Source organism: Pararge aegeria, chromosome 13 (genome assembly GCF_905163445.1).
Source record: "Pararge aegeria chromosome 13, ilParAegt1.1, whole genome shotgun sequence".
Taxonomy (NCBI): Eukaryota; Metazoa; Arthropoda; class Insecta; order Lepidoptera; family Nymphalidae; genus Pararge; species Pararge aegeria.
This window is the reverse complement of record NC_053192.1, coordinates 693,356-719,594: the sequence shown is the minus strand read 5'-3', so window position 1 is coordinate 719,594 and position 26,239 is coordinate 693,356. Positions and strand designations below refer to the sequence as shown.

Here is a 26,239-nt window from a genome sequence, read left to right as displayed (position 1 = left end):
ACTCGTACCTAATAAAGTGACAGGAGTCACATGATTTTAAATTTTCATGTGATGGTAGGGCTGTATCTAATTTCTATCAGTAAAAACTATGGCAGTGGTTTACTTAAAATCTTTTCACAGATAAGTCTGAGGAGACTGCATAATGTACCTCTAACGCCTGTGAAGAATTATTTTGGTTTTCATTTACACATTGTATATGTGCAGATATAAGTATCAAGGAACTTGGCCATGCACAGCTCGGCAAGCTGAATGTTGATTGACCACCCTTACCATTAGATTTTAATGTAATGTAATTATTATTATCTCTTGATAATTTAACTTAATCAGTTTAATCGATTCTAGAGTAATGTGAAGATTGTTGTAATGTGTATGTCATGTGCGTAGGTATATGTTGCTACATAGGTTACACGTTCACTCTACCAAATGGGTAGTTTATTTTTATATCTTAACACGTGTGACTGACAGCTGAACTTGCGTGAATATTTCGGTGCACTTAATCTTATGCTGTCCGTGCGACCGCAGAGTCCGCTGAGATGGCTCGGATTGCACGCATCAGTGTATGAAATGCTGCGTCGCGCAGGCTCATGATTAAGAGCCCCGAATGGGTTCTAAACGAGTCTGGCAATCTTCTACGAAAATTCAAATTAGTTCAGCCGTCAATTACATATTTGTAATGAACTTTACTCACGATAGTTTGAATTTTATCTTAAGATAACTTATATTTTATTTAAGTGCCGAAACACACTGAGCGCGAGAGCAATAGCTGTGCAATGTTTTCATGAAAAATTCGCAGTGACAACAAAAACATTAAGTTCCTACATAATATTGACACATACGTTCATTTGCACATATATGGGTCATTTTCGAAAAATGTATATTGCTTTAAAATGCTTATCCGACGTATTCATTATATTATGTAATTAAAAACAGATCGTGTTGCATTTATGGCTCATTTAAAAAGAAATGTCCTTTGCACCATGGACCATGGCATATTGAGAACATTATGGGATTAACTTTGATTTGATTTGAAACGTTTACACAAGCAGAAAGTTAAAAAGGTACAAATTGTAACCATAATTCGCACTACGGATTTATAATACATAAGTATTGTGCATAATTTATGAATATTATTGACTATTTAAGTTACCTATATTTTGTCTCATTGACTTACTTTTCGCTTTGTCCTTGAACAAAGGCGTATTGTTATATTTTTATAAAGATGGCGTTTTAACGTTGATTTGATCCCTTTGCAATTTTTTTAAAGTATTCGTGTACCTACCTTCAGTTTACGTTACAGTAAATGTAACTAACTCACATTTGGGATGTCACGTATCAGTTTAGTCACAAACATTGATCACGTTTGTCACATGTGCATTTGTTTGAAAATGACTCATTCTTATACAGGTGCAAATGTCAAGTCATTAACTTTAGTTAGGGCTGTCAATTTTTAGATTAATTTTATATGAAATGTGAAATATAAGTTTATTTTATTTTTTTAAATAAGTTATATCTATAAATCGATTGTTAATGATATTTTATATAGGTGGTTTCTCAATACCCCAATTTCAATTAAAAGTCAAGTAGAAATGCATATGTTTAGCCTTTTGAGATGCGTCTGTGGTATTAACTGTGAAGTGAATAAGGATCTATTAGAAGTCAGCTTTGTATTATACGGTATTTAAATATTTTCGCGATAAAAAGTGCTCCACAGGTGCACCCTACCTGTCTCCGTGCCAAATTTCATTAGGATCGTTGCGGTCGAGCCGAACATAGGTTACAAATTAACAAACAGACAGCATTTATTATATTGCTGAGTGCAAACCAAGTAACACGAGACACGACTGCAACACCATTTCACACTTAAAGTAATGACGTATAGTACAATACACTTTTTTCTAACTTTTCTTATAATGTAATGTTAATCTTTTCATTCCTGTATGCAGGTGTGTTTTTAAAAATTAACAAACAGACAGCATTTATTATATTGCTGAGTGCAAACCAAGTAACACGAGACACGACTGCAACACCATTTCACACTTAAAGTAATGACGTATAGTACAATACACTTTTTTCTAACTTTTCTTATAATGTAATGTTAATCTTTTCATTCCTGTATGCAGGTGTGTTTTTAAAATTTTCTTAACAATTAAAATTAAAATTTACTGTAACTGTACGGTCTTCGCGTAACGCAATGCAAATCGAGTTTAGCCGGAAACGCTGTGTTTCGGCACTTATTGCGCATTTTTACTATACAGTCGCCGTAAGAAGCGTACTCATAGGTCACGCAAAAACATTCGTTTGCGAAACAAGCATTCTCTTAAGAGGACAATTTTTTAGTAAGCAGTTTTTACCAAAAAAAAAAAAATAACAAAAATATGTCCTTGCGTGACAAACGCTTGCGCAACGAATGCTCGCAAAACTAAAAGAACAGTACATTTAGTGGATAGTAATGAAGAACTTAATTATATTTAAAAAAGTGAAGTCATTAATAATAGTTTTAATCAACATACTAGTTGGAATCTACATTTTATATTTTTTCATCAAACAATTTTGTAAACATGTAAATTATTCTTTCTCATGTATGAATATTTATCGAATTACTTATATTTTAAGAATATTAGGTGTGAAATTCATTTATTTATTTATTAATATACATTATTTAATAACTCGAAACGCAGTTCAGATTACGATTTCCTTTACCCATGTATCATCATAACTATGAATGAGCACCGGAAGGTCCAAGTCAATAATAAAAGTCCTAATATAAATTTAAATGGCGGACGTTTTGTCCTTTTCCCGCAAAATAGATTTTTTTAAAGCCTTACTGAATTTATTACGCCACAAACATGCCTTAAAATGTAAACCATTTTTTTCACAACTTTTAAGTGTAAAGTATATTTTAAAAATAAAATAAAATGAATAAAAAGAGGTTTGATATTTTTAAAAGATCCTATACACTTGCAGTACCTAAATTGTTTCAATTACTGGACAAGTAAAATAAAATGGCATATATGAATTCTTTCCAATCAGCAAAATTCAAATTAATTTAATTTATAAACATACAATAACTAACATGGATGTAAAATCTACGAAAAGTACAATTTAAAGACGTGGTTTATAGAGAAGTGGCTCTCACACCATTATATGTATGTCAATGTAGGGCCACGTCCCGGCTATAGCTTGAAGATGTCCGCGCCACTTCAAATACCTCGCAATCATGAAATTAAATAGACTTATCTGTGTGACTCATTACTATGAGGTGTATTTGTGGTATTGTATGTAATAGAGAATTAATTAAATTTTTGCAATGTGCTTTAATGTACTTATTTCAACACTTGCCCGAAGGCTGTTCGTCTGACGTTTAGTGGTTTGTATCTTATGAAACGTAATAGGTAGGGTTGAAATTTCAAGTGTACTTTTATTGACTCTAGACAAGACGGAGAGTTTCAAGATGGCCGCCATACATTTTAGAAAGCGGTGAAAGCCTAGTCTAGTAATTAAGACTTATCAGTTTTGTGCGATTTTAGTGTAAGCAACGCCAATATCACTCGCTTTTACGGTAACGGAAAACATCGCGAGGAAACCAGCACGCATGAGAGTCTCTCCTTTCTCAAAGCCGTGTGGATTCTATCAATCTGCACTTGGCCAGCGTGGTGAACTTCGGCCTAAATCTGAGGGTGTTGGTAATGAGATTCAGCAGTTCGACACTTGATGTCGTGGTAATTGCAGTCATCGTCTGTCCACTATCACACTATTGGGCGAGACAAGGAGTTGGGACGTCGGTAGTTCGTGTCCATTTGCTCACTCATTCAACCGATTTAATACTCTTCGGACTTTAATATAGGTTAGCATGAGCGATAAAAATGATCTCCCCGATTATACTTCCCAGCAAGGGATAAAATTAACGTGTCCACCTGAGCACGCGAATCCCTCCGTGAGGAGTCTAAAGAAATAGGCATACTTACTGTAGCTTGACAATATATTTATAACAATATAGTATTTGTAAGACAACATATTAGTATTTATAAACAAAAAGTGGACATAAACAGTCGACTTACAAGAAATGGTCATAAATTAGTGTCATCTGCATATCGTCTGCGTAAGGTACAGGGATCATTTGTGGGATTGATTATACGCTTTTATAATATGATTCCTAAGGTGATTTTGGACCTGCCAATGCACAAGTTTAAAGAATTTGTTAAAACACACTTATTACAGCGAGGTTACTATACAATTGATGAATTTTTTAATGACAAGGTTGCTTGGAAGCTTCCGGCTCCGCTTTCAGCTCTCACAAGATAGAAAAATGAATGTTAAAATGCAAAATGTAAATTGTTGATGTTGGAAAAGAGCAACTGCTGAGTTTCTTGCCGGCTTCTTCTCGGTAGAATCTGCCTTCCGAACCGGTGGTAGAATCACTACAAACAGACTTGACGTTTCAAAAGTGCTTATATTAGGCCTACTTGAAATAAATGAATTTTGAATTTTTGCACGGCTAATGGAATAGGACATGTTCACCCCGTTTGTTATTACACGTCTTGGTATTGTTTGGATATCATCCACCTGTGCGCCAATGTTTCGAGTGAAAAAGCTGTGGGAGAAGATAATATTTTATTGTTTTCCCGGTGAGAAAAATGGCGACTGCCTAGCTGTTCTGGAGTAGGTAGGTTTGGCGAGTGTGCTTAGAACTTGCATATTGTTTTGTTTGTATACATGACGATACATTGTAATGATGTGTACACTTGTTATTGACATTCACAGCAGATCCCGATATTTTAAGTGATAAAAAAAATTTATGTTGTAAGTGTACCTAGTAAAATAAATAAATATTTCATGTTCGTTCGGCACCGCGCCAAGATCAGTAGTTACTTATACTTTAAGCATAATCACGGTGATCCGTAGTTGAATTTGCCTTCTTATACAAGTAGACTAACGAGGAAGTTCTTTTATGTCATTATAGCTAATTATGAAAGCAAATGAAATGAGTAGACCAAAGAAAACAAGTATAAAGGCTGATTCTTTATTAATTGAACGGACAGTATCTATAAGAAACAAAACTGAACTGCCAGATATTTTACAATACGTGATTAGACAATATTTGGATTTTTACCAGTCTCATCTCACTAAGACCGTCTTGCCACAGTTGTTGTAGTGTAGTTCAAAGATCGATTGGGGAAATCCCGCTAGATGTTTTGGGGGAAAAAGGGTTCCCGTTATGCGCTTGCCTTTAATCTCCTACTTTTATTTTTCTTTGTAAATTATAATTTACAAAGAAAAATAAACACAACAATAATCAATGTAAAAAATATCACATACGCAAAAGTTAACAATAAACGAGTATTCTACAGGAAATAACAATAATAACTTTAAATAATATAAATGTAATAAATTAACATAATACAATAAATAAAACACATTGAAAAATAAAGTCCTTAATTAGTATTTAAAATATTTAAAACTTGGCACTATATTGTACCCCCGAAAACAATGGATGCGCCGAATTCACATTAACAAACATGAATGACATCCTTGTCACGAATTAAAATTGTTAAAAGAAACGTTTTCCTTTCTGTATAGGCAGGCTGATAACCATTCGGCTGATTATTCCATGCATGGAAATATACTTAGGTACTTACTTATATAAAAAAAAAAAATTTTTAAAATTTAAAAAAAAAAAAAAAAATTTTTAAATTTTTGATGTTGGAAAAGAGCAACTGCTGAGTTTCTTGCCGGCTTCTTCTCGGTAGAATCTGCCTTCCGAACCGGTGATAGAGTCACTACACACGGACAGACTTGACGTTTCAAAAGTGCTTGTATTAGGCCTACTTGAAATAAATGAATTTTGAAATTTGAATTTTTGAATTTTATACATGATACTCTCAAGGAGTAATACGACTTTGAAGTTAATAAGTAGGTCTACATAAGAAATAATAATACAAGTTTTAATACATAAATTTCTTAATAATAATGGGCATTTTGGAATCTAGAGTCTAATTACATTAGTCTCTCAAAAATATATCAAATGTAATTACTTAGCGAAATGGTAGATAGCCTCGGATCTATGTGGAGGTTTACCTGTAAATGTTATTGAGTTTTATTTTATTCTTAAGGTAGAGCTAATACCAATTTTTTAACCCTGGCGGGAATATCGTATATCCAAGGCTGGCTGCAGACCACGTCTAACTCCAGAGCACGAAATACCAAATCTACAAAGCAACACCTCAAGAATAACTAGTAACAAATTAATCAGAGAGTCTCCTCTGTGCGTGTCCAAACGCCGCGTCATACTGTTCTTCTCCCAGCGCACAGCACTGCGATGCGGCCAGGGTGGCCAACTAATAATTGGTATTGCTAATTCATGTATCAATCAGAAAGCGTGCAAAAATATGACATATTCCGTAAACTCATACTTAATTACAGTAATGAATATAACTACCTTCCTTTTCTTATAAGTCGCTGGGCTAACTGGTTATCATTAGTTAATTTTAAGGTAACACATTAGTGTAGGTACATATAAACCGCGTAAAGGATTCTCACTCCCTATTTCTATAAATGGACGTCAATAATCTAAATTACACCTAATTAATACATTTGTATACAGTGGGCTGAGCATATCCGGACTCCGGATGTAAGTCCATCTGTCTGGATGTTTTGTAATCGTCCGTTAGACATATACCGCAAACAAAAGTCCGCATATCCTAATGATTTTACCACTAGGCTAATCAATTATCTCCAGAGAATACTAATCATCAATAGTAGTAAAATCCACATTAGTCGCAACGCCACATCGACAAGAGAGTACACAATGACCTACAGCAGTTTGAAACTCCACATCGACAGAGGGCATTGCAGCAAAGCCAAATGCGGCGGCTCCTTGCCTCCTACTAATAATAAATGCAATTGCCTCTCCCCGTTTCTCGAAGCGCTCCGAGCTCGCCTCTCGCCCAAGTCTTGCAGTTCTATGTCCCCGGGACCCACGCCCGAATCCGGGGTTAGCGCGGAACCTAAGTTCCTTATATCCGGACCTAAATAATGAGGGTTACTAAAGCCCGAGGATGCTCCGGACAGGCGGTTGACTCGTTCGGCGCTGGCGTAGTCGGAGGTAGACATGTCTGCTTCATCTTCGGTCGTAATGGTCGTTTCGGTGAAAGGTTCTCTGGTGAATTTGACGGACGCCGATTTGGAGATCGGCACGATTTTGTTCTTCGTAGCAGTTCCGTTTGTGCTACGTTTCATCGCCGCTATTTCTCGTTTCACATCCTGCTCCTCGTCAGAGTCTAGATAGACCAGTTTGGTCGCTTCGGCGGGTGTCAGCACCGGCGTGGGCAGGATCATGTCGGCGAAGTCAGGTACCGAGATCGGTTCGCGGGAGAGCTCCGATCGCCGCCCGTCGGTGTCGTCGTCTCTGCGCGAGCCTTCGTCGCCGTCGGCCGGTTGCCTTTCGTCGATGACGTAGGCCGAGCGAGACTTGGATAGGGAGGAGTGTTCAGTCCTGACCAGACTTTCCGTGGAATCTTGATCTCCGGCTAGTACTGTATAGGAGCAACGAGCCGCTCTTCGGATGTGAAAGCTGGATAGCTTAGATATCTCCCGTAGGAATCCCGCGGGTGCTTCAGCTCTGCTTCGGCTTTGGCTCTCGGTTCTAGCCAGAGGGGCTATGGGCGCACTTCGCACGCGCCCCGACTGCGCTCCGCCGATGAGCAAAGCCCGGCTGTCGACGCGCGCTGATGGCCACTTGACGCTTTGCACTATACGCTCCCATGTCTCAGTAGCTGCAAGAAATAAATAATTGGATTAAGCGTTTGATATTTCATTAGTACCTACCTAAGTGCCGCGATAGTTCTCCAAATTGCATTGTTCAAGCAAAAGGTCGCGCCTTGCTAGGTAAGCACGTTAGATGCATCCTTTTAAGATGATTCCTACGTCTTTTTATTGTTACGTCGTAACAAAGTAGTTCAGAATAAAAATAAAAGTTTGAAAAAGCATGTAAGGCTAAGAGAAGGGTGCACATACCGAAGTGGAACCTCCACAACTCATTGGTAGGGTGCCCGTTGGTCTCTCCGCCGAAGATGTACAGATGTGCTCCAGCGCGCAAGCCGGCGTGCCCGCTGCGTGCGCTCGGAGACAATTTGGGTGGCGTGCGCACCTGCGTCCACACGCGGGACACTGCACAGCAAATGGTAATCATTTATACCATGCAACTCGTTAAAGGCAATATATAAATAAGTTTTTATGCTATATCTACCAAATATATAATATTAACTATACCGGGTCGGGTATAGTTTATCATAACATTTAATTGATAAAAGAATGAGAAAAGCGTCTTAACACGAGACAATTTTGCTGGTGAAAATATTTCTTTATCTCGTAACAGCAACATTGTCCTGCTTTCCTCTTCTCCGCAAGAAGCAGAAATAGTGAGCCGCCGGTCCCGGGCATCGCGTGTGACCGTCGGAAGCCCGGCAGTGAGGCAGGCTCGCGGGTACGCACGGGTGTCGTAGTGCCACAGGTCGGCGCAGGCGCGCAGGTCGCTCTGGCCGCCGTGCACGTAGAGGCGGCACGCGTGCAGCGCGGCGGCGTGGCGGTGGCGCGCCGGGCCCGCGCCGCTCGTGCGCACCTGCTGCCAGCTCTCCGACTCTGCGCGACACACAGCGGTGACACTACTTGCGGCTTCTTTTCACAGGCGTTCAAAGCTCATGAAGAAGAATAACAAGAAATGGGTAAGATCAGTTATAGAGTACAATATGGTTGCAAGCACAAATACGAATCAAATGGCTTGAGGCCATTTACCATTACATTTCTTCCAGTTTACCTGGTTATCTTTAAAACAGACAGGTGTTTTCACAAATTTATGGATAGTAGGAAAGCGAGCTGTAAAGCTAACTCACCGTAGTGAAAGGCCCACAGCTCGTTGGTGGAGCCCCGCAGGTCCTTGTACCCGCCGAACACCAGCAGGCAGTCGCGCAGCGCGTGCGCCGAGTGCCCGCGCCGGCCGCGCGGCCCGCAGGCGCCGCCGCCACTGCGGGCGCCGCGGCCGCGCGCCGGCGGGCCCGCTTGCCCGGCCAGCTTGCGCCATATCTGGCTCTGAAGAAACCACCCACCACCTTAGGCTTGGGCTCTAAACACACTAAGAACTCGCCAGTGGAATGTGGCAGGAAATGTGTTTTGTCTCATTAAGAGAAATGATACTGTTACAACTGTTGTGACAAAGTCTATTGCCACTTTTGCAAGTTGTACTTGAAGTACTACTATTTCTATTACTGAGCGTTTAAATATAAACATCATAATACATGGAGAAATACTTAAAATAGAAGACTCTACTGTTTTTCTAGGAGTGACCTTAGATTGTAAGCTACATTGCAGTACCCATATATAAAACCTAGCGAGTAAACTCAGCTCAGCCACCTATGCAATTAGGAAAATTAGGCAGCATACCGATGTTGAAACAACTATTTTCACAGCATAATGTCCTACGGGATCTTGCTGTGGGGAAAAGCTGCAGATATTGAAAGTATATTTATACTTCAGAAAAGAGCTGTACGATGGATATATAAACTTGAATCGCAAATTTAACAAATAGGTATACTTACAGTAGCTTTGCAATATATTTTTAATAATATAGTTTTTGTGAGACAAAATACCTATTAGTCTTTATAAACCGAAAAAAGAGCAATAGACTTGCCAGAAACGGACATAAATTAGTGATATCTGCATATCGTCTGCGAAAGGTGCAGACAACCTTTGTAGTTTCTTTTGAGTATACGCTTTTACAATGTGATTCCTAAGGTAACTCTGGACGTAACATTTAAAAAATGTGCAAAAACACATGTAATGCAGCAGCCAGCGAGGTTACTGTACATTTGATGAATTTCTTAATGACTAGCGTTAAGGCCGTCTTTTGTATCCTACTACGTTCTTGAAGGGTCTGTTTTTTGTTTTTCTGAACTTGATGTATAAATAAATAAAATAAGTTTCAATGTATACACGTCATCTATGGCTCTGGTAAGAGAAACACATTCTATACCTCCGTGTCATATATCCAGAGCGGGGTCTCGCTGGACAGCGCGCCTGCCTCTCCGCCGAACACATAGAGGCGGGTGCCGTGCGCCGTGGCGCTGTGCTCCTGCAGAGAGGGCGGCGGCTCTCCGCGCGCCTCCAGCCGCTCCCAGCGCCCCGTGGCTGCGACACGACAGTAAGGTACATGCTAACTGATACCTAATGGTGCAAGCAGGACATTGCTGGTTCCAATCGGTGGTAGAGTCAGAGAACAGACAGGCTTAACTTTACAAAGCAGCCTGTAAGAATATTAATTATATTTTGAAAGTTACCTAACTGATGGTTAAAGCACACCTGTGCCTCTGCGAATCTTATTTTTTAAATATACCCTATAACATCATTATCATTGATTGATTCTCGTTCGCTGCTGGACTCTTTTATAGAGTTTTTGTAAGTAACTCTGAGCCGTTTGTTTCCAGCGACTTGCAATTCAATCAGTTCTCCTGAAATAATAAATGTCTATTGGCCTAATTCAGCTTTGCAACTAGATGAAATGGTCTCGTAGGGATACTCCGCGCATAGCTCTGTCCATCTTGCACCCATCTTGATACCAGTAATATGCTCAGCGACAACGTTCGGTAAGAAACTTTTTTTTTTCTTTGAAAAATGTTATCTAATTAAAACCATGTCAAACGTCCTCAATAAAGTTTTAGAAGGGATATTCCGTTTGTAGAGTTCTGTAGAGCGACTGCTCCCGTGTTATCAGTCGCGCAGATCGCCCGCGGCGCACGCCTGGCGCGGAGTGGCGGCAGCGATGTCAAGGGCTCTCGCTGGTTGCAGCACTTCTCTAGGACACTCGCTAATTAGGTCGAGACTAGTTCATGAGTTACTGCTTATAGGATAAACCTTTTATTTGTCGTGCAACTGAGTGCTCGACAATCCACATCATCCCATCACATTTATTTAGCCAGCTTCACCTACGTACCTGCGTGCTTTTCCGCACGGATATGCTCTCTCCTTTAGGTGCGGGATTTATAGAGCTAGTTAATAAATTATACGTATTAAATGGAGGGCGTGACATAAACAGGTAGGTACATATTTTAACGTCTTTTAAGAAATGGAATATGAAAGAATTTCTTCACCGCAGAAAAGATGGGGTAAATAATAGATAGAGCAAGTATTTTTAATACAATGGTTAATCTTGTGAGACCTAATTCTGTCAGCGTTTCATTAAACCATTAATTTCGATGGAGGCACTGCTGTGTCTAGTCTTATGCAATGAAGGTGTCCTGCGTCGTATTATGCAATCAAGGGGAGTTCAGTGGCGTGAGGGGATGCTCTCAATATTGTTTTAAAACATTTCGAGTAGCCTCTCGTGGCCGTCCCCGCGGGCACTCACCGAGGCAGTAGCGCCAGAAGTCGCGCAGCGGCACGGCACCGCCCGCGCCGCGCCCGCCCAGCACGTACACGTGGCCGCCCAGCAGCGTGGCGGAGTGCTTGCCGCGCGCACACGGCGCCGCGCGCTCGGCGCCGCCGCTCTCCACCGTCGCCCACATGTCATCTGCAAGGTGCGACGCCACACTTACTGCCTGTGGCATGCCAGTGCCAGCAAGGAGTCAAGAGGCCGTCTCCTTGCGACATAAAGGCAATGGAGTTTCGTTTGTTACTCAACTAACATAAGCCGGTAACCAGTAGTAAGGATTCATACTTTTATTAATATATAACATATTTTATTATTAAATTAACTCCCTACTTCTTTAAGAATTAACAATAGCGTTAGGTATAGTATGGGCAAACGAGCGTACAGGTTATATAGATTTCCTTGAAATTCTTACAATATCTTTTCTATAATTATTTCTTAACAAAAGCCGATGGCAGAGTTATAACAAACAGACGGGCGTGTCTTATCAATATGCGAAAGTTTATATTTGTTTGTTTCCTTTATTCGGCTTAATCATAACAACGTAAATAAACAAATAAATAAATGTACTACGACAATACACATCGCCATCTAGCCTAAGATACTAAGATGACAAATTGATATTTTTATGAATAATATACATAAATACTTTTAATTTACATATAAACATCCAGATCAACCTTCATGTTCATCACACAAACATTTTTCAGTTGTGGGAATCGAACCCAGGTCCTTGGACTAAGAAAGCAGGGTCGCTGCCCACTGCGCCAATCCCTACATACATAATATATTGCTTGCGTCCTGAAGATTGACAGAGTATACTTTTTACCATGAAAAAGTAATAGGATATTGTTCCCGGCCTTTGTTCGCAATGCAAAACTTCACAATTAAACCAATCTTAGCAAAATTTTATATAGAGTTAGCTTGCATCCTGGAGACGGCCATATATAACGCAGCTTATTTATATCGAATATATTAACGGTTTCAACGGAATTAAACGGACAACGACTACAAATAGATAACAAATACAAATAGATATATTTGTATTTGTTATATGTGTGCTATAAACCAGAACTTATTGATTTTTGATCACGGTTGGCACAACTATTGCCATCTATTCAAATTATAGTTTTTACTACTACTACGCGAGTTGCCAAGCAAATAATCGCTACCTTACATTTTTCCGCCCCAATAATCCGTTCCTATTGCACTATATGACTTTCCCGCAAGCTTTTGACAGAGTGCACCGTGTTCCGTTTTGTAATAATCACGCTTTCTTTCTTCAAAGGCCATCCCATAAAAGAAATGCATTATACCCCTCTGGGCTTCCCCTTTGTCACGAGTGCCTTTAGGGAGTTTTTACGAGAAATAAAAGGAACGTCTCCGGGTCCGGGGTCCCTCAGGGCTCGTCGCTGCGCCTTTCATCCCTTCCGTAACTACTGCTTATTGACGATGTGTTTCGTGTTGTCTGAGGGGACGGTCTCAAGTAGCTAACCAATCATTTGTGCAAGGCTGAGACGGCCCGTATAAATATTTAAAAATTGTTAGGACGTAGTTAACAAGAAACGTGACAATATTTTCCAGTACCAGCCCAGAAGCTGAATTATGAAATTGCGAAGAGCAAATTATTTGATAAATATAAAACACCTAGATGATCTAGGCTATATTTTAATTAATTTTTTTATGCTTCCATGAATTAAAAAAAATGTTTTAATTACAAGTTTTTTATTGCAACCGACGAGCGACAATGCAACGTACCTTTTGTTCAAATATATTTTTTGTTAATTTAAAACGCATTGTTGGTAATCGATGGCAGTGGTGGTATCAACGCCAACAAAACCATCATACAATGACTGAAAGACCGCCCCTGGCTTGTCTTATGTTTTAACATTTTGTGTTTTGTCTTAACCTGTTTGTGAAGTTACACAATACGGTATTCAGCTGGCCGGGTTCGGAGTCGGTGCCAAGTTCCGGGATGTGTATCTAGGATAGAGTAATAAATTATTACTCTGTGCTACGGGAACTGGGGCAGATCGATATTAAACATTTCATTGTTTTATCTCAAGTTTCTTATATTATATTACTTGCTGTTGTCCGCGAATTATTTAGCTTTATTTTCTTTTCTTTTAAATTCCACTGGAACTGTCAGTTATCCTGGGATCAAACTATACTATATCATATGTAGTATGCAAGGATGGATCTCTATATAGAATTTCGCCAACTCAGTTTATCTTTGGCATATAAAGGTATACATACATTAGGTATATACATTTGAATTCTGTAGTATCTGTGATATCGACAGTTGCCTATTTCTAACCATTAAAGTATCCATATGATTAATTTATAATAATAGTTCAATCCAAAGTCAGGTTTTTTTTGTCCGTCTATCTGTTTGCCGGTTTTTCCAGACTTACCTAATTGAATAATAATGATAAACGACATATTCTTGCACGCTAATCTTAACAGGATATGCGACACTTATAAAAAAATTAATTAAAACCTATGTAAACAACATATGCCAGCAAAATAAAAATGGATTGATTGATAAACCAATTTTGAAACCACTTTTAAAATAATAGGATTCGGTATACAGGAAGAGGAAAAAGCTGCTTATTGTTCTAGATACATCAAAGGTACGATACAGGTGTTTCAATTCACCTCCGAAAATAAATCGTACGCGGCCAAAGTTGCGAGCAAACACTAAAAGTCTTAGTAGTCGAGATCGTGTTTGTACTTTGTACAAGCAGGTAGGTATCGCGTATTACAATCAGCAGAACTCACCCTTCCGTATTAAAACAACAACGTTATGGGGTCGGATGTTGCGTTGTTTTACTTTTGCGTTCGGGGCCCACAGTCGACAAACTGTGGCCACATTTTGAAAATTTAGTCGTGGGTAGATATATGCACGTAATCAGCATTTTATAAATGCATCCATGATAATGAGCTAACATTAGCTAATAATTTTTCGAATTTGATGAATAAGAGGTTTCCAATCGAGCCTATGTAAAAGAATAGGCCTGCAACAAGCCATAATTTATTTTGTTTATAACCATAAAAAATTGTCACTAACAACTCAATAGGTGACTGCGAACTGCGAAGTGATAAAAATTTATTCCAGAGTTTTTCTTATCATCCATGTTATCTTTATCTATCTAATATATCTATTATATTTGTAATTAAATATGGCGACATACAGCCGCCATATTGATTAATTTTCAAAAATTACAGCAAATGCCACGAAGGATAATGTAAGAATTCTAACATTAATTAAAGATTTTAAACTAAGATTGTGGTTAATCAACATTTCAAAAGTATAGTTGGGTAAATACCACGATAACATTTTTGTATTTGTCGATATTTCGACCCAGTTGCATGGATCGACGGGACGACGGGACTCAGTAGAAGTGCCTAAGTATCTCATAAATTCGAAACCCTGATAACAATAGGTACTCTTTTGGCCCATATAAAAATCTAATTTAAAAATATGTCTCGAATGATTTTTGGAAAGAACTGTTGTTGATGTGAAATTTATTTGAATATCTTAATTTGTGTAATATAACTCTTACTGGCTTGCGCTACGGTTTCGTTCTTTAGTCTGGGTCGTAATATGATTTAATATAGCCTCTGAATCGGGTTATTTAAGTAAAAATAATTTCGAATCGGCTCGTTATTATAATTCTTGAGATTATCGCGATTAAACAAAAATTTACAAAATTCCTAATGTTAGTAGGTCTGCAGGTAAAGATAAAGGTAAATAAATACTTCTACTCGTACATTTAAATGTAACCCATGAAATATTTTCCTATATAGGTAGTTAGGTACCTTCTACACACTTTCAGCACAAGCTTCGTGCTGCGTGGTGGAAAGGGTAATATTATTCATGCTTAACATGCCTAGAATTTATTTTAAACTCTGTGGCAACACGACACACATTTTTGACCACGAATTTGTAAGCATTGGAGCATAGCGTGGTGGGTCTTAAATCTACATCCCTCTCTCTCATCTCTGTCTTGTGTCTCGGAAGACGAGGCCGGTGACCAGCAGTGGGACAGAGAGTAGACTGGCCATACAATCCTAATCCTTAATAATATTCTAAATGCGAAAGTGTGTTTGTTTGTTTGTTTTTACTTCACGCACTACCTAAGCAATCTATTAACTTGATTTTTGAGCTTGAATTTTTTTGAGTTAGTTGAAAGGACGGAGTAACATATGTTTTTTATGACAGATAAACAAACAGTTCCAACGGGATTTGTGAAGTAACCTTAATGAACACGGACTTAGAACCCTATCAGCTTGTTAATATTATAAATGCATGTAAGATTTGTAGGTTGTATGTGTTACGCTTTCACGTTAACTACTCAAATGTTGAATCATAGGAGTACGTCAACGATTAAAATGCTTGTAAATTATTGCTCTAACCAGGCTGCTTCTTTAATAGTTTTAAATGACAATACGAGATGGTGATAACAAAAAAAGACGTATTAGACCAGGGCGCGTTTGGAACCCTCGTAGCTTTAGTTCAAAGTTGACGAATTTAGTTACCGCCATAAACTCACTTCTATGTCATATTTAACATGTAATGTACGCATCAAAAGTGCCATCTATGTGCCTATTTGAATAAAGAAATATTTGACTTTGACTTCATGAAATTTTGCGTTCACGTTGTCAGGAGGATACATGGAGATAAATAGTACCTACTGTTCCCGAGGTATGGAAAAATTACTTATAAAAGGGGCCAGCTACATCACCACGAGCGAAGCCGCAATAAATAGCTGGTATAACATACTACAGCTAGCAAGCTATTAATGGGCTCCCAAACGAGTCCACGACAGAAAACAAGGGATAAACAGCAATCACGCGACTCGGCTATAGAGGTGCAACACCGGATTTCCGGTTTTACCATAGTAGAGAAAACAGACAACTCGTCTTATATTTCCCGTTGTGGGCATACAAGATAGAACACTGATATAGACTGTAAAAATTGTAAACAGAAACGGCTTTTTTGTCATATTCTTCTCGGTTTTGTCTTCATCTTCGACTCTCTGAATCGGTGGCAGAGTCACTAGTCACTTATTGATTAGACGCTTTAATGCTCTCTCTCGCTCGCCTCGTACGATACTCGTGGGAAGAGTCCCACGAGTAGCGCACGAGGCGTTTAAGGAGAAAGGCCTGCAGCGTCCTCTGTGCTGCTACTACCATCTCCTGCGATTACCTACAGCTTGGTGATTACAGGCAAACCTGCTAATTGTGAGAGGCCTTTAGTCCCTGCAGCAGTGGACTGTTATAGACTGATGACTGATATTATCCCTATCCCTACTTCCCTATCTCTACTAATATTATAAATGTGAATGTAAGTTTGTTTGTTACGTTTTCACGCAACAACTTCTTTACCGATCCTCATAAAACACTGTACACATATTCTTGGAAGTGTTCGAAGTAATATAGGATACTTTTTATCCCGACTGTAAGCTCGGTTCCTTTGGGAGAGGGGATGAACGGGGGGAGGGGGTGTTTAACGACTTTACACCATAACTCCGACCAATTATAACCGATTTTAATAATTATTTTTGTACTATAGAGGTTATAATATGTGTTTAATTTTGCCCAAACTTTATGTAGATCTGATGAATATGGTTGGAGATAGAGGACAGAACTCCTCGGCGGCCAACAGCAAACCCCTCATTGAAGCATGAGCGAGACTGAATACTTTATTCTATTATTAAATTGAATGCCACATCAAAAAACAAAATCAAACGCAGACGAAGTCGCAGCAACAGCTAGTGAAGTTATAAGTTATGTAGGTAAGTCTACTTGGAATACACAATTTGTGATTTCATATTTTCCATTAAAATGGAAAACATGGACATGGCGTCATTTTACTACTTCAGCATTGAATGTGCGTTATCAATAGCTTAATGAATGCGCAACTGCTGGGCAATGGTCTGGTCTCATAGGAGGGAGTAACAATAATTTATAATATACAAGGCTGGTTGGAAAAGGGATTTGCTTTATTTTACTTTACGCAGTGACAACCAGAATGTTTGAATTTAAGGAGTAATGGGGTGACGGATTATAATGGCAGCTTTACAGCAAAAAGGTTATTTCTTGATTTTTATATCCGAGACAATATTAAAACAATAAAAATTATATTGTGGGATAAAAATAACAGTACAGTTTCTACATAATACTTCTCTTTAGCTGGGCAATTTGCAGCAAAATAATGCCTATTGTAGTCTTGACCGCGTCCATTTCATTCCGGATGCATTCGACGGGGAACCCAAACCCCCCCCGCTCAGAACCAGATCCTTGCTGCAGGGGGCGAGGACCCCCTCGTGTAGGGGGAGGCGATTATCTACTCTCCCCCTCGTAGCCTGGCTGCGCGGCTGAGAGTTTAATTGAGGACCTTAACCGCTTTTGAAATCACAACTCGGCTTAAAAAAATGCATGCGGTTTTGATAGTTGCTTTATATATTTTTTTTTAATTGGCATCTTGTTGCCAGTGTACCTACGTACCTGATGTTACTGACACGCCCTACACCAATTTTATTTACGTTTAGAAAGTTTTGTATTCAGTCAATAACTACTACTACCTAACAAAACCAATTTCAGTACACGATAGTTACAAAAACATTACTTGCTTTATACCAAAATCTACACAAATCCAATGGTACCGAAGCTTCAGCTTTCGAATTTCAGTGCGCGTATTTTTGTGTTCACATTTATTTTGGCAAAAAATGGGACAACGCCGCGCTCCAACAAACGTGCCGTGCTTGCATTTGCATTCATATTACAAGCATGAATAGATGCCATTCGCAGCCACACAACCTGCGTCGTTACATCAGTAGGTACAGCATTCAGGCGACGCCATTGAACGCTGAATGTCGCCCTCTCATTACACGCCGGCGACAGTTGGCATTTTTACTCATTTCACATATTAATCCACCTTTTTATAACAGATTTCCTTCAAAACAGAGGACGTTAGACGGATTTACAAAATTAATTTTTTGTACGAAACAGGTTTCTAAATATTATATAGATCTGATGAAGAGCTCTCGCATAAATATGTATTGTTTACGCAATAACACAACATTATTAAATCACGCGTGTACACTCGAAAGGGTAACGCAGATGAATTCAGTCAGTCATTCTGTAAAGTTAAGTTACATGAACCCATTACCGGGCCCACTTCTCCCACAATGAGAAGGGGTTAAGGCCAAAGTCCACCATGCTGGTCTAGTCCGGATTGGTGGACTCCACACACCTTTGAGAACATTATGTAGAACTCCCAGGCATGCAGGTTTCCTCACGATGTTTTCTTTCATCGTTGAAGCAAGTGATATTTTAATTATGCTTAAAACGCACATAAAGTCAAAGTCAATTTTTTTTTTTTTTATTACATACAAACATAACTTAGACAAGTTAGAGGCACGTGCTGGGATTCGAACTCGGCCACCCGATAGTGAAGTCGAGCCTAAATTTAGTGTTATGTTCATGTACCGAAAAGAGAGGCTGCGGCGGCTCGTCTACAAAAAGCTTTGCTAAAATGATAATTGATATCGTGATAGATTGCGTACGAAAACACATTTTAAAGCTTACAAGCGTTTTATTAGTGTTTGTAATGACTCGTCATGCTTATTGATGACGAATAACTGCGCTGGCCTGGAGGTATTCATACCCACACCTCGCAAAGATTAAAATATAAAAGAGGCCACGAAACAGCCAGTAGAAGCCGGTTGACACTAGTAGGTAGATACTAAAAACAATTACGACAGAAGCCATAATTTCAAGTTGAATAATTGACTGTGAAACCCTCTTACGACACCACTAAAGAAGTAAATATAAAGTAGGAATAATCATAATTTTCGACAGTGCAGCGGCTACATTTGACAGGGGGTAAAAAACACATTTTGCATTGCATTCAGTCAGTTCTTTACAGATCGTGCCATCAATAATGCATTTCTCCCTCCGCGTCGCCAACTTGTCCGTGGGATGAAATACAAAACTTGATCGCTTGCTCTCGCTCAGTGGGGACACGTTGTCGGGGTGGCAAATTGGATTTAACCGTAGATTGTACTTAGCACCCTGTCTACGGAGCAGATCACAACGCGGGGGAACTGATACGCACTTTATTACAATTACGTACGTCACTTACTAGATTTAATGAGAAGCAACCATGAATGTGCGTTCATTAAATTCAAATATAGAGCGACGAACATATTAAAAAAAAAGTCGAAGCTATGAAATCGCAAGGCATGTCGCCAAGACAGATAGAAAGACATTGTAGAGGCCGTTATCTGTCACAATAATTTAAGAATTATATTTTATTTCATGACAGAAATATTATATTTTAAGCAATTAATTTTAATGACTAATTTATCCCTGATTGTCTTCTATAGTAAGTGTTCAGCTGCACAAATATATATACTGTACTGACTGTCTTACATAGTTAATTATACTGATCTGTTCTTGTGGAAGGCTTCGGCCGTGGTTAGTTATCACCCAACCAGCAAAGACGTGCCTCTAAACGACTAGTAACTGATTTTGGCTAACAATTGCCATACCCCTTAAAGGTTAGCCTCATACCATCTTAGCCATCACTTACCAGCAGGTGAGACTGCACGTGCTAACTTGTACTTAGTGGAATAAAAATTCAAAACATAAGATTGCATAACATATTTCTATTTTTCCAGTCGATAACAATATGGCTGGACCTTGTAAGTTCGAACTTTCCACCGGGTTTCAGTGAAGGAGTTGAGTCGTCTATATCAAATATTACATAATCGTTATATAAAAGCCAGATTACCTTACATAAGACCAGCAACCCACATTGCGGCGTCGTGGTGGTTTTATTTATGTATCCTGATGATAAGCTGATAATAGTGATAATGAATTACAAACTTTTCCAAGCTTGCCCGGGTTAAACATCATAAGATACCAACTTAGATTTTGTATAGTTTTATATATACTACGGCAATACACACATCGCCATCTAGCCCCAAAGTAAGCTGAGCTTGTGTTATGGGCACTAAGATAGCTGTTGAATATTTTTATGAATATAATACACATAAAAACTTATAATATACAGATAAACACCCAGACACTGAAAAACAATCATGTTCATAACACAAACAGTTTTACTGGTGATGTCACTCATCATTTTGAACTTGCCCCAAGGAACAACTCCGCAAACATTTTTTTGGCATGGTTTTGGCGTAACATTAACCTTTTGTGCATCGCACACTTCGGAAGGAATATTTATTCCTGTTTTAACGTGCTGTTATATTATAGTTTATAGCCTTCCGAGATAAAATGGACTATCCAACACAAAAATAATTCAGTAGTTCCTGAGATGCGTCCGACCGAACAAAATCTTCAGCTTTATATATTTCTTTTTAATATTCATCTTGAATGGTGGTGGTTAATGTAGTCTAAGATCGTAACGGGCAAACCTATTCTAGGTGTGACAAGTATATTAAACTCATGTTTCTATGGTTTCTACAGCGTTCCGGAATGCTATGTCGCTTAGCGGCGCGTCCTTTTCGGTAGGGTGGTTACAAGCCACGGTCGAAAGCTTCAGACCAGACCAGAGAAAATTCAGAAATAATCAATAACCGATCTGCCGCCCGTTCGGAAATCGATCGACACATCCACAATCTTTAGAAACAAAAACTAGTCTCCAAAAATATGTGAAACCAGGCCAGGACTTGTGGTTGCAACTTGCAGCTGTATATACATAGCTATGGAAGTTAGGAACAACAGTTTTCATTCGGTACCGTTTTCATCTTAGAAGAAAATGTGTCGCCGGATGTGAGGAGAAATATTCATAATTGAAACGTCTGGCTCACATTTTATGAACTGTGTAAGTACCGCTAAATCATAAAATATGTATCGTTTATTTGTACGAGTGAGGTTTTTAATGAAATAAAAATATAACTTGTTAGGAAAATTGGAAATAACGGAAAAACTGAAAGCGTTTTTCTCTATAGGATTTTTGTATAGGTAACTAAAAACCCTAACTCATGATTCGGACGTTACACATTTTATTTATTAAAGCACTTACCTAGAAATCCCCCGTTCAACAATGCTGTTGTCTGTTGACTATGGTTTAAACATTTACCAAGCGGAAATTATAAAAAAAACCATTTACAATCAATAATCAACCTAACACGCAAAAATATAACGATCATATTTACCTAAACTAAGTTGAGATTCCCTTTTGGGGGTTACATATTTCTAGGTTATTAAAAACTATGCTTTGAAATGTTGACATAGAGTGTATTTTGGCAGCTATAACGCGTATGGTAGCCTAGCCCTATAGGAGAGGGTGAACGACCCTCTATTTCCCCGTGTTAGTGTTACGCAACATGTCTGTCTGTCAGTCGACAAGCCCCGCCACTTGCCCGTAATTTAGCACCTTCGAGGTTTGCACTCTGTTTGCGCTCATCCAGTGAACTCCCCTAGCAATCGGCATTAAAAGAATCAAGTAGTCACATGTAATGAAGATTAAATTAGGGTATAACAGGTGAAGCTGTGATTACAGTTAAATTCATTTTCCAAAATTTAGATTGGCAAGTTAACAACGTACCTATTTTTCAGAGCGCAGACGTCCATGAAAGTACTGTCGTACTTGTTCATCTGCCTGTGTGAAGAAATCTAAACGTCAAGTCTATCTGTTTTGTGACTTTACCAGCGGTCCGAAAGGCAGATTTTATCGTGTGAGAAATGAAAGGAGTGGTTTGCTTCCAAACCCAACCTTGTCGATGATGTATCAGGTCATGTGTCTTCACAAATGTGGCGTGTTAGCCCGGTCAGGGGCACGGGTTTCTTTAGCCCAGGATTTGATTCGCGTGAAGCAGAGCTTGCCAGTGTAAGTGCTTTCCAGGTGAAGGTGACTGTATGAGCATTTGGAGTAATGGACGGGCAGGCTGTTTCAAAATGGTCCATTGCGCATTGGTATGTTATTCAGAGCAACCAAACGTCCGAAAACAGTGCGGTAGTATAGCTGTATAAAATTCAAAAAACATGTATTTCAAGTAGGCCTAATATAAGCACTTTTGAAACGTAAAGTCTGTCTGTTTGTAGTGACTCTACCACCGGTTCGGAAGGCAGATTCTACCAAGAAGAAGCCGGCAAGAAACTCAGCAGTTGCTCTTTTCCAACATCACAAGTTAACATTTTAACAATCATTTTTCTATCTTGTGAGTGATGAAAGCGGAGCCGGATGCTTCCAAGCAACCTTGTCATTAAGAAATTAATTAATTGTATTGTAATTTAAAGAATATGTTAAAACACATTTATACCTCGCTGTAATAAATGTGTTTTAACATATTCTTTAAATTTATGCATTGCTAGGTCCAAAATTACCTTAGGAATCATATTATCAAAGCTTAAACTCAATCCCACAAATGACTTCTGCACCTTTCGCAGACGATATGCAGATGTCACTAATTTATGACCATTTCTTGTAAGTCGACTGTTTATATCCACTTTTTGTTTATCAAGACTAATATGTTGTCTTACAAATACTATATTATTGTAAATATATTGTGAAGCTGCAGTAAGTATACCTATTTCTTTAAATTTCTCACGGAGGGATTCGCGTGATTTAAGTTTATATATTGATCGTACAGCTCTTTTGTGCAATATGAATATAGTTTCGATATCAGTAGCTTTGCCTTTTTTGTTTTGCTATAATAGCTATATAATAGTGAAAAGTTCAGTATTTAATGAAAACTCCGACAATGTGGTTGGTAAACCGTTTGTGCAATGTTTCGCTGTTGATGCCTTGCAAATTTTCTTGACGATACTAAATCCTCTATAACATTGTCATTAATGTATTTCGAATATACGTAAGTCTGGCGATGTTAGATAGCAATTTTGTATGACCTTTTAAGTTATCGGTTTATATGTACGAGTATATACCTCGCATGCCACAGATATCTTGCAAGTTATATTTGAAATATCGTCGTTACTACGACTACAACGTAAACGTGGATTTTGTAAATTTCCTTCTGTGCCTTGACTAGGTACTACCAGGTACTACACCTGGATAATTGAGTGGCCTTGAGGTAGCTACTTTGTAATATAAAGGTAAAAGGTAAATATACCTAAGCCCGAGTTCGGTGGCTTGTAATAATCGCGTATTCACTTCATAGCACTCCGTTCACGGATTTTTAACGTGTTTAGCACGTTAACAAATCCCCAAATATTATGTACAAGGTCTAGAACAATCCCTGTTACTGCATTTTTATTATGTTTAACTATTTGTTTTTTTTTCTTTACTTTTTTTACGTTAATATAAAAATCGGATTGCCTTGGTGGATTTGGAATTACGATCGATAATGAAAATTAAGCTTAATTAGCTAAACTCCGCGAAAAGCAGGAGAATCTGTATGGTGTAATTCGTAATTTCTTCAATCCTTATACTCCACACCAAACAGAGCTTCGGCAATGTACCGAACGATGATGTTGACTTAATTGTTTAGTCAACATCTCCTGAAGATGCTCCGGTTTCGAAGTGAAACGTGCATAGAGGGTACATTGCCGAAGATGGTTTTGGTGTAGAGTGTAAGGATTGAATAAATTATAAATAACACCATACATATTTTTCATATCATGGATTTCCTCAAAGTAACGCCTGCTTCTATCCAATATTGCGATCGAAGCTGGAGTGAAATTGATAAAATCATATTAACAACAGATGTACCTATCCGACTGGGTGGTGGAGTGGGGGAGGCTCGTCACAGGGTGGGGAAATGTAATTATCGCGTCTATGCCGGCGCCGCAGTCTGCACTGGACCATGTGCCCACGATCCTTCAGCCACATGAGCCACGTAACACATTTACGGCTGAAGCTTATTAACAGCTTAACTACTTGTTTAATGGGAGTTTTACGACTCCGCTACTTCGTTGTATCGTTATTTGTGTTTGTTACAAACTGAAAGGATACCAAAAATAGTTTTTGTTTCAAAGATTTTGAAGTTATAGACAAAAAAAAAAAGTATGTGATTATGCATACTTATGTAAGTATGCTCCATCTTGGGAATCTACCAAAGAAATCATGCCGTTTAATCATCATCGGTAAAGTTATTTTTTTTAATTTAAAATTATATTTTTTTAAATTTTCTGTGTGTGGGGTACAATAAGAGTGTATTCATTCATCTTATAAATCCATACAGTTTCAGGTAACAGTTCATTCATTATTAAATGTATGTATGTATCTATTTGTTCTTTAACATAAATGCTTAAGTAAAAGATTCGAAAAACAAAACCAAGGATAATTATAATTTTATAGAGTCACGCTTGACTTCTTATACATCTTCCTGAGATTCCAAAAATGAGGTCTATCGCAATGTTTCTAAGTCATTAAGCAATGCGTTTAGCGTTTCAACCAGTGTAAAGATTGTTAGCTACAAAAATTGGATCTAAGATCATCATCATCTTTATCAACCCATTACCGACCCACTACAAGGCACGGGTCTCCTCCCAGAATTATGGAGAACTCTCGGGCATGCGGGTTTCCTCACGATGTTTTCCTTCACCATTGAAAAAAGTGATATTTTATTTGGAAAAGACACATAAAATGGAAAAGTTAGATTTGCGTTTTCGAACTCGGTCCCCCGAAAGTTAAATCGAAGTCCTTCCCACTTGGCTATCACCGCTTCATCTAAGATCATCATAATCTGAATAAGTCTCCGTGCAAATAATAAAAAATAAGTAACATTCCTACGTTACATAATAGGTATTACGTAATGAGAAAGGTTCTACAATCCCCCATAAGGCCTGGGGGCGCCTTGAAAAATCAGCAGGAATAACAACCGATATACAAGGTTAAGATAGGTTTACCTTCATAAACTCATGTTTATTCACGTGAAGCTGATTTGCGAATGGTGATTAGACGCCTATACGATGACTTAGACGCATAACTACGATGTGATAACAATTTCATCAATGCATCACTGTTGCCAACTCTGCAAAAAGCATAATACATAGATAATATAAAGTTAGCAGACCCAGCTGTTTGCTATACGACGAATCGCAAAACAAGTTGAAAATATATTCGTATCTACAACCCTCGACGCTGTCGAAGCAATTTGCAAAGCGGCAGATTGAAATTGAAATTCACCTGTCGGGTCAGGGGAGGTGAAACGTGGCGGAATTAATAAATCATGTCCAGCTGCCCTTCATTTCATCCATGTTATGTTTATCGGCAGATGAATCATGTTAGTTGATCTATAGCTACTAATCATCTATAAGATTATCGGCAGTAGCTCTTAGATGTAACCTTACTTTTATCTTTATAATTTTTTACTACTTTGTATTAAAGAGTACAGACGAAAGCGTTGTCATTTCTAATAACTCCCATGTTACATTGTACTCGGTTGGTTTTCCTAAATAGTTGTTAAATTTGAATCGGATGATGTGTACGTAAGAAATATTTAAATTACTTATTTACTTCAAGACAAACGTGAAACTAATGCGATAACTGATTTTTTCCATAATTTCATACGACTCAGAAACCTGAATCCTAAAATCTCGTATCCTCCCCAGAATTGAATTTGCGTCCGAAACTTGGTGCTGGCGCAAAACGTTAGATGTCGCATGGACTGCGCGTCGTAAAAACATGTATATCCTGAAGATCGTCTACGTCTATGTGCTTAAAGACTGCTCTCACTTTTTGGCCACTTGGCAAGGAAAAGGCCTGATTGTGTAGAACGCCTTGTTATAAGGGGCCGAGTGGAGGCTAAGAGAAGCAGAGGAAGAGTTAGACCGATCCGTTACATCGACAGCATTTGTAAATGCACCCGCGCGAATATCCAAGGC

The 26,239-nt window shown here is 38.6% G+C and overlaps 1 protein-coding gene and 1 long non-coding RNA gene across 3 annotated transcripts in view; one reads left to right on the top strand and one right to left on the bottom strand.

Annotated features, from left to right (window-relative positions):
• Positions 1 to 86: 86 nt before the first annotated feature.
• Positions 87 to 3,312, top strand: LOC120628879. Its single transcript, XR_005658977.1, has 2 exons — positions 87 to 1,943; positions 2,121 to 3,312. It is a non-coding gene; the product is annotated as an uncharacterized LOC120628879 (long non-coding RNA).
• Positions 3,313 to 5,876: 2,564 nt separating this feature from the next.
• The window catches only part of LOC120628692 (tip elongation aberrant protein 1-like), a 30,883-nt gene continuing 10,520 nt past the window's right edge, over positions 5,877 to 26,239 (bottom strand). For both annotated transcript variants that reach the window (XM_039897254.1, XM_039897255.1), the window contains exons 2-7: positions 11,396 to 11,557; positions 10,025 to 10,179; positions 8,889 to 9,084; positions 8,491 to 8,637; positions 8,014 to 8,166; positions 5,877 to 7,772 (exon numbers count right to left, since the gene is read on the bottom strand). In XM_039897254.1, the coding sequence (XP_039753188.1) occupies positions 6,811 to 7,772; positions 8,014 to 8,166; positions 8,491 to 8,637; positions 8,889 to 9,084; positions 10,025 to 10,179; positions 11,396 to 11,557 (1,775 nt within the window). In that variant the 3' untranslated portion in view covers positions 5,877 to 6,810. The remainder of the gene's footprint in view (positions 7,773 to 8,013; positions 8,167 to 8,490; positions 8,638 to 8,888; positions 9,085 to 10,024; positions 10,180 to 11,395; positions 11,558 to 26,239) is intronic.